At 33.8% G+C, this 16,173-nt stretch overlaps 1 protein-coding gene across 1 annotated transcript; it reads left to right on the top strand.

Annotated features, from left to right (window-relative positions):
• LOC100620490 (olfactory receptor 2M3) lies at window positions 13,018-13,950 on the top strand. Its single transcript, XM_013991466.1, has one exon. The coding sequence runs from the start codon at window positions 13,018-13,020 to the stop codon at window positions 13,948-13,950; it is 933 nt and encodes a 310-aa protein (XP_013846920.1).

Consider the following 16,173-nt stretch of genomic DNA (forward strand, 5'->3'; position numbering starts at 1 on the left):
GTTAACACTTCTCTAATTGATGAAATTTGCCTGTGAAGCCATCCAGTCCTTGACTTTCATTTTTTGGGTTTTTTATTTTATTTTATCTTTATTTTTATTTATTTATTTTTTTAGGGCCATACCCACAACATAGGATGTTCCCAGGCTAGGGGTCCAATTGGAGCTACAGCCTCCAGTCTATGCCACAGCCACAGCAATGCATAATACAAGCCACATCTGTGACCTATACCACAGCCCCCAGCAATGCCAGATCCTTAATCTAAGGTCAGGGATCAAACCCACAACCTCATGGTTCCTAGCCAGATTCATTTCCATTATATCACAATAGGAACTCCTGTTTTTGTTTGTTTGTTTGTTTAATCCCAGTTTCATTTCAGTACTTCTGATTGGTCCATTCATCTTTTCTATTTATTCCTGGTTTAGTCTTGGAAGATTGTACCTTTCTATGAATTTATCCATTTTTCCTAGGTTGTCTAATTTATTGGTATATAGTTGCATGCAGTAATCTCCTATAGTCTTTCATATTTCTGTGGTGTTGCTTTGAGTTTTTTTTTTGTTCATTTTGAGTTTTGTTTTTCTTAATTATCTAGTTTCTATAGGTGTAAGGTTAAGTTGTTTATTTGAGATTTTTCTTATTTGTTGAGGTAGGATTTTATTGCTATAAACTTCTCTCTTAGAACTGTTTTTGCTGTATCCCTCGGTTTTGGATCATTGTGTCTGAGCTATCATTTTCCTCTAGGTTTTTTTTTTTAATTTCCTCTTTGATTACTTCAGTGATCCATACGTTGTTTAGTAGCATGTTTTTTTAGTCTCCATATATTTGTGGTTTTTGCAGCATTTTCCTTGTCATTGACTTCTAATCTTAGAACTTTGTGGTTGGAAAAGATTCTTGTATGATTTCAATTTTTTTAAATTTACTGAGGTGTGATTATTATATATAGTCTCAGTAAACTATGTGTACTAGAAAGTGATCTATAATGGAGAATATTCTAAGTGTATTCTGCTGCTTTTGGATGGAATATTTTTTCAATATTTATTAAGTCCATCTAGTCTAACGAATCATTTAATGCTTGAGTTTCTTTGTTGATTTTCAGTCTGGATGATTTGTCCATTGCTGTAAGTTGGGTGTTAAAGTCCCCCACTATTATTGAATTATTTTCAATTCCATTAAGGCTGTTAATAGAAATTGAGGTGCTCCCTTGTAGGGTACATATATATAGAGAGAATTGTTATACCTTCTTCTTGGATTTATCCTTTGATCATCAGGCAATGTTCTTTTTTTGTCTTCTTGTAAACATCTTTATTTTAATGTCTATTTTGTCTGATATTATTATTGTTAGTCCAGCTTTCCTTTGATTTCTGCTTGTATGGAATACAGTCTTCTGTCTTCTTTCAGTTTGTGTGTGTTTGTAGACTGAAGTGGTCCTCTTTTAGACAGCATATTATGGTCTTGTTTTTGTATCCATTCTGCCAGTCTACATCTTTTGTTTGGAGCATTTAGTCCATTTACATTTAAGGTAATATTGGTAGGTGTGTTTTTTTTCTTTTTTTGGGGGGGCACACATGTGGCATATGGAAAGTCCTGGGCTAGGAGTCAAATTGGAGCTCTAGCTGCCAGCCTATGCCACAGCCACAGCAATGTGGGATCCAAGCCATGTCTGTGACCTATACCACAGCTCATGGCAATGCCAGATCCTAACCCACTGAGAAAGGCCAGGGATTGAACCTTCATCTTCTAATCGGGTTTGTTACTGCTGAGCCACAATGGGAACTCCCTGATATGTGTGTTCTTGTTAATTGTTTGGATTTGTTTTTCTTGGTCTTTGGATTTGTTTTTCTTGGTCTTTGGATTTGTTTTTCTTGGTCTTTTTTCTTCCATTTTTCTCTTGTTCTCTTCTCTTGTGGTTTTTTGACTATTTTTAGTGTTGTTTTTGGATTTATTTTTCCTATTCTTTTTTTTGCCTTAAATTTACCATGAAGTTTTGATATTGGAGTATGTTTCATTTTAAGTTGCTGGTCTCTTAATTTCAAATGCATCTCTAGTATCCTGAATTTATACCCTCCTCTTTTCATAACTGCTGTTTTTGATATCCTATTTGTGTATGGATAATATCCTACCTTTGCTATATATTTGCCTTTACTGCTGAACTTTCTCATTCATAATTTTCTTTTTTCTAGTTGTGACCTTTTCTTTTCCATCTATAGAAATTCCTTTAGTATTTGTTGTTCAGCTGGTTTGGTGGTGCTGAATTTTCTTAGTTTTGCTTGTTTGTAATTCTTTTGAGTTCTAGTATATGGATGAGAGCCTTGCATTGTAGAGTATTCTTGGTTTTTCCTTTTTCTTTCATCATTTTAAGTATATGGTGACACTTCCTCCTGGCCTGCAGAGTTTCTGATGAAAAAGCAGCTTATAAGTTTATTGGAGTTCCCTTGTATGTTATTAGCTGCATTTCCCCAGATCCTTTCAATATTTTCTCTTTGTCTTTAATTTTGGTTAGTTTGATTAATATGTATCTTGGGGTGTTCCTCCTTGGGTTTATTTTATGCGATATTCATTGTGATTCCTAAATTTGAGTGATTCCTTTCCCATGTTAGGGAAGTTTTTGGCTATTATATCTTCAAATATTCTCTCAAGCCTTTCCTCTCTCTCTTCCCATTCGGGCACCCCTATAATGCCAATGTTGGCACATTGAATGTTACCCTTGGTTTCTCTTAGACTGTCCTTATTTCTTTTCATTCATTTTCTTCATTTTGTCTGTGTCAGTGATTTCCACCAGTCTGTTTTTCACCTTGCTTATTCATTCTTCTGCCTCCTGTATTCTGCTACTTGTTCCTTACAATGGGTTTTTTATTTGTTATTTAATTTTTTATCTCTGCCTGTTTAATTTTTAAATCTTCTATTTCTTTGTTCAATGTTTCTTGTAATTTATCAATCTTTGCTCCCAGTTTTTTATTTCAAGATCTTGGATCATCTTTATTATCAATAAGTCTTTTTCATGAAGGTTTCTAATCTCCACTTCACTTATCCATTTTACTGGGGTTTTATTTTTTCCTTCAACTGGCTCATATTTATCAACATTTTCATTTTGTATAGCTTTTTGGTGTCATCTTCTTTTTGCAGACTATAGAGTTGTATTCTCTCTTTCTTCTGGTGTCTGCCTCCTTATGAGTGAAGTTGATACAGCGGCTAGAGGCCAGCTTCCTAGTGGGAGGAACTGGTGCCTACCCACTGGTAGGTGGAGCTGAGTCTTGTCCCTCTAGTGGATGGAACTTTGTCTCTGGGTGTGATTAAAAGTGGCTGTGTGCCTTGGATGTCTTTAGGCAGCCTATTTGTTGAAGGGTGGTGCTCCATTCCCAACCTTTTTGTTGTTTGGCCCAGGGTTCCTCAATCCTGATTGGGGAGGCAGATTTTCTGAAAATGGCAGCCTCCAGGAAAGCTCACATTGCTGATTATTCTCTGGGATATTTCCCTCCAAAATCTGCCCCTGCAGTGAGCCACAGCCACCACTTGCTTTGCCAGGAAAACCTCCAAGACCTGCTGATAGGTCTGACCCAGATTCTTATGGAGTCCCTTCTTTGCCCTTTGACCCAATGCACCTGACACCCTTTATACCCCCTCCAATTATGGAGTTTCTGCTTCTCCCAGTCCTATGAAACTGCTACTCACAAGCCCTGTTGGTCTTCAATGAAAAATGCTCTGGCAGCTCCTCTTCCCAATGCCAGATGCCAAGGCTTGGGAACCTTATATGGGGTTCAGAACTCTCACTCCTGTGGAGAGCCTCTGTGATGTAGTAATTTTGCCATCTGTGAGTTGCCTGCCTGGTGTGTATGGGATTGCTTATATCATGACATCACTCCACATACCATCCTACTGTGGCTTCTTCTTGTCTTTGGTTATATCATACATGTTTTGGTATTTCCTAGTCTACTTTGCTGATGGTTGTTTAGAAGTTAGTTGTAATTTTGGTGTTTTCATCAGTGAAAGTGAGGTTAAGTCTTACTCCACCATCTTGTCCCAAAATCAAAGATTCTTAGTTGATACAAGAGCACAGAATAATAATGTCTTTAGGCCACAGGTCCTCAGGAAACTATATAATTCTCAGGGGGTTATATAAAATTATTCATTTTCCTAAGAAGAAGACATAGTTAAAGTACTCTTTTTTTTCTTTTTCTTCAACATTAAATATTTTCAGTATATGGTATATAGAAGCCAGCCGGACAGTTAAGATTTTACCTTTGATCACTTGAAACCTTATGACACTGATAATGGAACACTTAGAAGTAACATGACTTGATCTAAAACAATTAAATTGTCAGAAGCAAGGTTCTGGAAGGACACCTCACTGTGTGCAAGCAAGAAATGGAAGTCACCTTCTACATTTTCTTTATTAGAAATTGAAAAATTAGGAGTTGGTTTTGTTTCTAATTTTCAGTAACATTTTTTAAAAATTGCCAAATATAATAGAATTATTAGTTGAGTTTGTCACTCCATGCTATGCAGCTCAGGCCCCAGGTGCAAAAACTCCTTTTTAACTATACAGAGTGACTATTTTACCAAGAGTATGCCACAAAGGCCAGATGAGAAAACCTAACTGTACCAGTTATCTCCAAGATGGTGGGCAAATTAAGCTGAAGGTCACTACTTTTCTTTTCTTTCTTCTTTCTTTCCTTCTTCTTTTTTTCTTTTTTTAGGGCTGCTGCACCCACAACATATGGAAGTTCCCAGGATATGGGTCAAATTGGAACTGCAGCTGCTGGCTTATGGCACAGCCAAAGCAAGGAGGATCTGAGCCACATCTGTGACCTAAACCATAGCTTATGGAAATGCCAGATCCTTAAAATATTTAGTGAGACTAGGTATCAAACACATGTCCTCATGAATACTAGTCAGGTTCATTACCACTGAGCCATGTTGGGAACTCCAGGTTACTACTTTTCTTACCTTCATTCATCTCTGTATTTCCACACCAGCAACTGAGGTCTGAAAGTTGCCTGCCGTGATCTCTCTTGTATCCATTTCAAAAGTACTAGTTTTTAGCAGAGAGGCTTTGCAGCCATACTTTGAGAGGTTATATGCTTCAAGGGATATACAGCTCTGACCTGACCAGAGAACCACACCTACATGAAACCTAGAGGTGTCTGAGAGTTTCCTTTGCTTCATTACCATGATAAGATCTCCACCCAAAGGTGAAAATTGTACCCTGCTAGGCACAATTTGTCCCAAGTGCAAAAGAGCATGGAAGACTACATGTTCCCACTACTCCTGAAAATCTCTGCCCCTTTCCTAGAGCCCTGATGACCTGTCTGTCTCCCAATCCTTAAAAACCACTTACTTCCCTCTCTTCAGGGAAAATTGCTTTTAGACCATGAGTTCCACTTCTCTGCTCTCTGACCCCTGAATAAAAGCCTGTCTTGTCTGAACCAAACTCAGTTTCCTAATTGTCAGCGTGAACGTCAATGGCCACGAACTCCTTAATCAAGCCAGGGGGCTTAAGTTCAGTTAGGTCCCCAAGACAGAGGCCTCATTTCTAATTTGATAATGTATTTAGTAATGTTGCTAGATACATATCAATATAATAAACTCAGTTTTTATTTATTTCTACAACTAAATAAAATGAAATGACAATAGTAAAACTAATTACAACAATGTTATAAAATTTCACTTATCCAAGAGTAAAAGATGTGCCTAGGCCCTTAGGGTATAACAGAAGAACAACAGAGAAAATAGCAAATGCATTTGACATTTAGATGCAGTGTGGATGGATGGTCAGATTGAACAAATGAAAACACAGGATGCAAGATAAATTTGTATATCAGATATGTAACAAATAATGTTCTTTATATGTTTCCCAAATATTGCATGAAACATGTCTATATTAATAATAATCTTCATTTTCCTGATACTCATATTTAATGGGGTATACTTTATTTTTATCTGGTAATAACATCCAAGCAAGATTCAAAATTTTTAACGTTAATAAAATCTAATTTTGGTAAGGATCAAGAGCAATAGAAGTTCAAATATGTGCCTGTTGGCAATGTAAAATATTGCTGTCATTTTTGAGAAAAATTGGAAATATTAATAAAATCATATAGGAAAAATTTATTAGAAATAATTATACTTTCTATTAATATTTAAATAGATGGGCATGTTTTTAAAGAAAAATATGATCTGAGTAATGATAGCATCTTTAATTTTTCAATAAAAGCTAGAATTCTATACTTTATTAAAATTTAAAAAACAATGCATCTTCCTGTATTGTTATGAAAGAATTTCATAAAAACAATTCTAAAAGAAAAGGAAAGAATACAAAGGTTCTGGTTATCTATGGATGCAAACATGAGCATTAAAAATACAACAAGGCAAGTGTGTTTAACAAAAAATATAGGCCTTTGGTTATCTATGGAGGCAAAGAATAAAAAAACATACATTGAGATAATATATGTAAACAGACACAGACTTCGACTTTATCTGTAATATTTTATTTTAAGCTGGGTGGTTGTTACACTGATATTTCATTATTATTTTTCATATATTATGTCCTCACTGAAATACTTACAAAGCTAAAATAATGTATTTCATTGTTATTCAGCCTAGAGCAGCCTAAGGTATTATCTCAATAAAAGAAGTGTATTATTCAATACAATGTAATGGACATTTACTAAGTAAAGCTTTTCTAAAAGAAATGTAAAGGCTTTGTGCTAATGTGCTAAGTATATCTACCAAAACCACAAGCCAACCTCATACTTGATGATGAAATGTTAGAATCATAACCATTATTGTATATTACGAATTATGCATTTAATATATTTAGTATTATTTTATTATATAGTTTATTTTAATAAAAATAGTTAAGAAAAAGACATCTAAGAAATTAAAGAGGGGAGTTCCCATTGTGGCACAGCAGAAAGGAATCTGACTAGTAACCATGAGGTTGCAAGTTCGATCCCTGGCATTACTCAGTGGGTTAAGGATCTGGCATTGCCATGAGCTGTGGTGTAGTTTGCAGATGTGGCTTGGATCTTGCATTACTGTAGCTGTGGTGTAGGCTGTTCCTAGCCTGGGAACCTCCATATGTGGAAAGTAGCATAATGTCTTTTCTATCAAAGGAAATCTTGGTTACTCCATTTTGATCTGGTTTCAGCTGAAATGCCCCCTGCAACCCCCTTCCTCTTTACCTCTTTTCCCAGCAACAATTTGTTTCAATTAGCCAACTGGGAAGAATGTGCACCCTGACCTTATCAATGGGAAGGGGACAGATAAATCACCTGCATTAGGGATAAATAGGGGAGGGACCTTTGTTCAGCATGCGGGCTTTTTAGAGTGCCTGCACCCTTCTGCAGAAGTAAAGAGCCTTGTCAAGATTTCTCCTTGCCCACATGTCTCACTTTCTGACACTGATGACTCGAGCCAGAGTTATCTTAATTTCCAACACATATGACACAGTACAGCCCTAAAAAGCCAAAAAAAAAAAAAGGAAATTAAAGAGACATATTTTTAATCATTTGTATGTAATATTTTCCTCTTCACTAAATACTGCTAGAATAGCAAATGGCATTCTTAGATTCAAGATCAATATATAGCAATCAATATATTTCTATACATCAGTTTAAACAAAGAAGTAACAGAAAAAAGTTCCATACGTTAAATCAACAAAATATAAAATAAAAAGAACTTTTCCATCAAAGTGAATAAATTTAATATAAATGTATATAAAAGTTTTGAGGGATAAAAAATACAGTAAGGAAAACATGAAAATATTGATTGAGAAGGATGTAGAAAGTTTTAAATTATTAAAAATGCCAACTATACCCAAGTTAAGAGAGGCACATCTTGCTTTCACATGGGAATTTGGGAGAGAAGGAAGAGTGAAGATGCAACAAAGACACTGAATAACAAACCATTGTATAAACCCTGGCTATCTAATGTACAGCACAGTGATTTTATTTAACATTATTATATATTTAAAATTTGATAACAGGGTAGATCTCAAGTGTTCCCAACACACACACACACATACAAATTGTAACTGAGTAAAATGAAGAATGTGTTAATTAGCTTGTTTGCAGTAATAATTCCACAATCTACATATAAAACAAAACAGCATGTTGTATGCCTTAAATGCATATAATTTTTATTTGTTGATTATTTTTAATTAAAAGATTTATTTATTATTTGCAGTCTTTTATTTATTATTTATTATTCAGTTATTTTATTAAGATATAAAGCTGAAAAAAAATGAAGCTGATTACAGTGGAACACCATATCATTCCCTACCTCTATGACCTTGGACAACTCACTTAAGAAGTTTCATCATGGGAGAAAACAGATCATAATCAGAGTGATGAAGGCACCTGACAAAATCAATGTTTTTAAGTGTTCTGTGAGTTTACAGGCATGCTTACCAATGTGCCAATTACACAGGAAGTGTGTTTTTCCTCTCACTATGATGTGAAAGGGAGGAGAAAGTTTTAGAGAGTTCACACTAATACTCAAGGAAGGAGACATAATTATCTAAGCTGAGTAAGTATTGTTAAGAAAAAGCTAAATCTGTCTCTTCATCCTAGGAGGGAAGATGGAAAACAATACAAACTCTTATAATTAAAGACAAGGGAATGGATTTCTCAGAAGGCTAAAAACTTGTTTCTGTCTTCTTATCATTAGCATAGTGAGTAGAGATTCTCTAGGAATGAAAATTCTTTTTAATTTATACTGTCCATTTATGTCTTCCTTGGAAACTACAAAGAATAAAGATTCAATAACCATCCAGAGCAGGTATGAATTCCAGATTTCATGAGTACTTCTAGAATTTAGGTGGAAATGTCTTAATAACTTACTGATTAAAATATATAAAATGAATGATACATTTTCATGGGTATTCATTCATATTCATGGATAAATATACAAAATTAGAGTAATATTAATTCACTATGAGGATAAAGATTATTCTATATATGAGAATTATTTTGAAATAAGTAGTACAATGATGATTTGGGACCATTCTCATGAGTATTATTGTATCCCTAGACGTGTTTTAGCTTTAGTTCATTATTTTGTCTTTCCATTAATTCATCAATAACCATATAGTTTCCAACTGCGTGTTAAGTGATTTTTTTATTATGTAAAGATGAAAACTTGCAAGACATGTGAATTATCCTTCTAGTAAACTAAAGTCTTCTTGAAATTATATGCTATCAAATGCATACTAAGATGTAATATAAATAACTAGGTGAGAATATGTCTAAGCTAATATCAAACTTACTGGAGATGATTGGTTTCATTTACTAGGTGATTTTTGGGCTAAGTACCATATGATTTCTTTCATTTTATCCATACAATATTACTTTGAGAAATATTTCTTTTAGGAATACAGAATTGGAGCAGAAGTTACCTGCCTTAGCTCATAAATAGGAAAGATTGGATATATATCTTTTTTCTTGCACAATACTGGCATTTCCCAGATGAGAAAGAAACTGGTGGTAGATAGAAGTGAATTAGAAAAAAGTGGCAAGTGAGAATAATGACATAATTGAGTGGTTTGAAAGGTGGGTTTGGGTCACATTCTCTTTTAATAAGCATAGCTCACATTAATGGATGCTTTACAAGTTGTGCTCTTTTATACTTTTTCATTAAAGTATAATTTATTTACAGTGTTCTGACAATTTTTACTGTACAATATAGTTACCCATATATACTTTTTCTCATACTGTATTCCATTATGTTCTATTCCAAGAGATTGGATATAGTCCCCTGTGCTGAAAAGTAGGACATCATTATTTATCAATTCTAAATGTAATAGTTTGCATCTATGAACCATTTTTAATTGCTTAGTTTAAATTCAAGTACAGAGAAAAGTTTAACAAATACATTATACATTTTTTTATAAAATGCTCTAAAACAACATTACTGCTGTTTTTGAAAAACAGTATAACATTCTCTCTGATCATAGAACTATCCTGGTTCACGCCAGTGATAACCATGATCTCAAAAGAACTACACTTTTTCAAAAAATAAATCATCTGTGCTTAAATTTCATATAAGTTCATTAAACTATTCCCCTGTGTTGTATTTTGTCTACTCAACATTCTATTATTGAGGTTTCTTAATATTATCTGTAACTATGATTATTAATCTCATTGTTGATGTACATTTAAGTTGTTTTTTTTTTTTTTTTTTTTTTTTTTTTGCTGTGGTTACTCTTGCCCATGTCATTTTGCTCAGTCACTGTCTTCTCAGTTTTTACCCATGATTTCCAATATTTCTGGGTTGTTATTGCTTGGGCAGGTACATGTCATGACAGTGTCATAAAATTAATGACCCTTCTTTGAGAAGCGATGAAGTACTGAAAGCCGTTAAAAAATAATAAATGAGGCGTTCCCATCGTGGCTCAGTGGTTAACGAATCCGTCTAGGAACCATGGGGTTGCAGATTCGATCCCCGGCCTTGCTCAGTGGGTTAAGGATCTGGCATTGCTGTGAGCTCTGGTGTGGGTTGCAGACATGGCTCAGATCCCATGTTGCTGTGGCTTTGGTGTAGGCCGGCGGCTACAGCTCCGATTCGACCCCTACCCTGGGAACCTCCATATGCCACAAGAGCAGCCCAAGAAATGGCAAAAAGACAAAAAAAAAAAAATAATAAATGAATGTACCCTCTCCCTTACAAAGTAATAAAGTGTATTTCAAGAAAAGCAATATGGATTAGATAAAATAAACAAAAATAAAACCAGAAAATTGCAACTAAGAGAAAAAGAAAACTCTGAAGGCAAAGTCTGAAGCAGAGTTTAAAATTTTATACTTCAGGAGTTCCTGTTATAACTGACATGTAATGAACACAATTAGTATCCATGAGGACACAGGTTTGATCCCTGGCCCCACTCAATGGGTTAAGGATCTGGTGTTGACTTGAGCTGTAGTGTAGATCACAGACACAGCTTTGTGTGGTTATGGCATAGGTTTGTAAATTCAGGCTTGTTTGTTCTTTCATGCCAATTGACAAAAACTATTTTTTTTTTTAATTTTAGAGAAAGAGAGATTTTACTCAGTTTTTTAGGTGAACATGAGGTCTCTTTAGAGGCATTTTTTAGTAGATTAATGTTTCTAGTTCACACTCATAAATGAATTGAAATTTTAAAATACTTTTGAGTTTTTCTCTTTCTTACCCCAAATATCATTCACAATGTATATAAATAAATAAAGTGCATTTTACTACCTCTACACTTAAAAAATTTAATTCACTCCTGAGGCTGAATTCAAGGTTCCACCTTCATCAACATATTTATTTTCCTTTTCAAAGATTACTCAGCTTTCATATTTGTTTTACCTTATTTTTAGTCTCTTCACAAAAATATGATACATGAACAAGTAAGCAAAATTGCATTCTTATTTAATTTTTCTGTTCGCCAGGCTGTTCTCTCTATTTATGACATCATTTTTTGTCTGGAATAATTACATGTTAAGTAATTAATATTCCTCCTACATGTGTAATTACCACATATATTGAAATTTAAATGCAACAATGAACAAGGAATATAATTATAACTTAGAAAACTCTATGTCTTCCTAAAATCGTTTGGCTTTTAGTTTTGCATGTATATTCTATTTATTACATTCAACACTGTGGTATTTGTGCATGAATTGCTCTTTCCTATGATATAGTCTCTTATTTCTTTTACCCGTTTCCACCAAATGAGGTTGTTTAAACCTTGATTATTCTATTCAAAATTGAACACTCTAGTGAAATTCTAACATTCTCCTTTGACTTATATTTCTCCAGACTACAATAGTGCTTTTTAAATCACCATCTGATTAAAATATGAATGGACAAAGTGCTTTCTTTTCTGATTACTGCTCTATCCTCCATACCTAGTGTGTAGGGAAAATTCACTAAGTGTTGTTTCAATGTGTAGACTTCAAGCTTTCCTGAATTTCTGTTTTTGTATGTATGTATTCTCTATTGGTGATATTAGGGGTATCAGTTTCCTAGAACTGCACTAACACTAGTTAGCTTAAAATAACTGGAATTAATTATCTTACAGCACTAGATACTAAAAATTGAAATCAGGGCATTAGCAGGGTTGATTACTTCCAAATGGTCTGAGAAGGAAAAACTATTCTTTGCCTCTCTCTTAGCTTCTGATGACATCAACAACCATTGGTAGTTCTCTGTTTGAATATCACTGTAATCTCTGCTTCCATTATCACATGGCATTTTCCTTGTGTCTCTGCCTTCATGTGGCTATTTTCTCTTAAGGACACTGGTCACATTGAATTGGGAGCCCAATATGACCTTGTTTAACTAAGTATATCCTCTATTAACTTATTTCCAAATAAGTTCACATTGCAAGGTGCCAGGAGTTAGGACTTCAACATATTTATTTTTGAGGGAAAAAAATTCCTCAAAAGAGAAAGGAAAAGACACATGATTTAGATTTACATAATTGAATAAACTTTTCTCAACTCATCCACATGCTGTATTGAATACTTACAATAAATAACAAACCAAACACCCTATAAAATAATGGGTAAACGTAGGAGTTTTATTAACACTGGCTGTAAAAGTGACTAGTACCATGAAATCAAGGACTCAAATCTTATACTCCCTCTCTATTGTCATATTCCCACATGCTTATTTAGGCTTAATTCCTCTATCAACATATTGGTAAGTGACTTCTGTTGTTTCAGGTATGTTTTGCTTTTAAGAACTTTCCTTTTTATAGAAACCATAGCAATAATATAATATTAGATAATATTACCCTGACTTCTGGTTGAGATAAAGAATGCTGAGGTTAAAGTTAAGGCAATTCCATAGTTTTTAAGTGAGGCAAGAATCAACAGGACATATTTCTCTCTGATACTATACTTCTTGATCTTTGAGATTTGTAATTCTGGTGTAATTCATGATGTATTGGTTATTGACCTACACAATTTGCCAGAATCATATTCTATATAAGGAACTGAGTAAATGTTTACCAGCCAAACATATCATTTTTTTTTGTAGTAGATAAAAACATATTCATCATGGCATTGGAGAATCAGACCTTTAACTCTGACTTCATCCTGTTAGGAATCTTTGATCACAGTCCCACCCACATCTTCCTCTTTTCTCTGGTCTTGGGCATCTTCACAGTGGCCTTCATGGGAAACACTATCATGATTCTCCTCATCTACCTGGACACCCAGCTACACACCCCTATGTACTTCCTCCTCAGCCAACTGTCCCTCATGGATCTCATGCTCATCTGTACCACTGTACCCAAGATGGCCTACAATTACTTGTCTGGAAGCACGTCCATTTCTTTTGCAGGTTGTGCCACACAAATTTTCTTCTATACATCACTACTTGGCTGTGAGTGCTTCCTCTTGGCAGTCATGGCTTATGATCGTAATATTGCCATCTGCCACCCTCTACGATACACCAATCTCATGAGCCCCAAAATCTGTGGACTTATGGTTGCCTCTTCCTGGATCCTGGGTTCTACTGATGGTGTCATTGATGCTGTAGCTACATTTTCCTTCTCCTATTGTGGGTCCCGAGAAATTGCCCACTTCTTCTGTGACTTCCCTTTTCTGCTAATTATCTCATGTAATGACACGTCAATATTTGAAGAAGTTCTTTTCTACTGCTGTATAATAATGATTGTTTTCCCGGTAGCAGTAGTTCTTGTTTCCTATGCGCGTGTTATTCTGGCGGTCATTCGCATGGGATCTGGAAAGGGTCGCCACAAAGCTTTTGCCACCTGTTCCTCCCACCTCATGGTGGTGGGAATGTACTATGGAGCAGGTTTGTTTATATACATGCGACCCACTTCTAACCGTTCCCCAACCCAAGACAAGATGGTGTCTGTCTTTTATACAATCCTCACACCCATGCTGAATCCCCTCATCTACAGCCTCCGAAACAAGGAAGTGGCTAGAGCATTCATGAAAGTTTTAGGGAAAGGCAAGAATTAAAAATTTCCTAATGGTTTTCATGCTATGGTCTCTGTTAAATTTTTCTCTTTAATTCCCCTCTTTATTCCATTCATTTCTAAAAATAGCGTTCGTTGTGTACACCTTTTTGAATTATGTATTTCTGGGCAACTAGATAATCCTACTTCACAGAAAACTAAAATATTCATAATTGTTTTATATTCAACCCTGTTATGACTACATTTTTCAGCATTTTTTAAATAAGACTATTATATATTTATGAAAAGGTAACAGGAATTTTATCATAATATATCCAGGTAATAAACAATGCTTCTTTTTCCCAAATTATAAGCCCAAAATTACATTGAGGAACTTAGAATTTTTTTGGAAAGAGAGTTGGTACACTGGGCTTATGTACATTTTCTCAGTATTTCATGATTTATTTTTATTCTTCCATATCTGTAGAACAAAGTAGGGTAACACTTCAAAAGAGATGATATTCAAATTTCATTTTTATTTTGATTTACCACAAAATTTTAAATTTCATTAAGGAATTCCAAATATAAACTTTCTTTCAAGTTGTCAAAATCCACATAAGCTCTATTCACTGATTCAAAAAAAAAAGTTTTCAATATTCAGATGCCCAGTGATTTGAGAATTTACTAAATTTCCTTAAATTATGCACTGGCACTTATAAATTGTATTAATGATTTTAAGCCTTATATTGAAATTCAGGATATATTTAAAAAGTTTATATGTTTTATAAGTATCACATAATAGTAAGTATATAAGTTTCATAAATCTATTACAGTTATATTTCTTCCAAGGAAAATAATTGTATCTCAATTTCATAGGCTTTCATGGAATATTGAAACACAAGATGATCAAATATACCTAGAATTCATAAATTGCTTCAGCATTTCTGCTTACTAAGATCAGACTTATTTGAATTCTGGCAAATGTCTACAATAGATATTATTTAGCTTGAAATGCATGGTAAATGTGTACATGAAACAATAAATTAATTATATTGTCATATATTTACAATATCTATCCATAGCATTATAAATTCAGGACACCATCATATACACTGCAATTATTTATATATTAGATTGAGAGAAGTAAAGATAGAGAAAATATTCATTATCCCTGTTAGAAGAATATAATTATAGTTATCTACAAATAGCTTGGCCAAATTAGGAAATTGAATTTTATAGTATCTAGCTCTAAGCAAAATACATTTTTGATTGGTTAAAATATATTTATTTATATTCATGAATTCAAAAATATGTACTGAAATATAATTGTGATTTATATTGAAATGTAGCATCTTTAATTCAAACCAACTGTTTAAAAATCATAATTCAAATTTCACATTTTTCCTTCTTCTTGATCTAAAGAAAAATTGTTTCTCAAAGCTATTAATGTATAAATTTATATATAATAATATCTTTCCAAATTTAATGATAAGGAAAGACGGCTGAATACCATTTAAATTTAGTCCAGTCATGACAAAAAAAAAGCCAGGATTCTGTCTTTGTCTCCAGTTTGACTCCTAGCACTAAGTCAATGACCACAGGGAAGCCTTATATTACTTCCCATGTAAACTTAATACCACTAATATTACTAATAATTTAACATCTTCTTGAATCACTCAAAACAAATTTTGTCACCTATACATATTATATTTTTTTAGGCATTGTTTATGTGGTATATATTTTAGCATTTCTGAGAACAATTTTTATTTATTTTTAATTTAATTTAATTTTTTTTTGGCTGCTCCCACAGCATGAAGAATTTCCCAGGCCAGGGATTGAATCAGTGCCCCAGCAGCAGCAACCTGAACCATTGTAATGACAATACTTAAACAACTGTGCAACAGGAGAATTCCCGTAAGAACAGTTTTTTGATGTTTGATAAATTATTATGAAAAAGAAAATTAAAATATTCAATAAAAATTATGACATTACTGCTATTGTGAAGCACAAATTTTACTGTTTCTTCTTTCTCTTTCAGTATTCCTTTTTCTTCAATGTTTACTAAAAATGTTTAGAATAAATTGATTTTAACCCATCAGAATCCACTTCTAAATCTATAGGTTGTACCTTATGCATTTGGGAAATTTCTTTTGACACCCCTCTATAATCAATGTTATTTCCATTTCCTTTGAATTTCCAGAACATTATGTTGCCAATATTATCATACCCCCCCAAACTCCCAAATCTAATAAATGTGCTTTAAATAAATTCCAATTCTAGTAAGTAC

The sequence above is a fragment of the Sus scrofa genome, chromosome 2, assembly GCF_000003025.6.
Source record: "Sus scrofa isolate TJ Tabasco breed Duroc chromosome 2, Sscrofa11.1, whole genome shotgun sequence".
Lineage (NCBI taxonomy): Eukaryota > Metazoa > Chordata > Mammalia > Artiodactyla > Suidae > Sus > Sus scrofa.

Bases quoted from the DNA above. Each gene is read 5' to 3' on its own strand.
- LOC100620490 (XM_013991466.1), top strand. From the start codon at position 13,018: ATGGCATTGGAGAATCAGACCTTTAACTCTGACTTCATCCTGTTAGGA.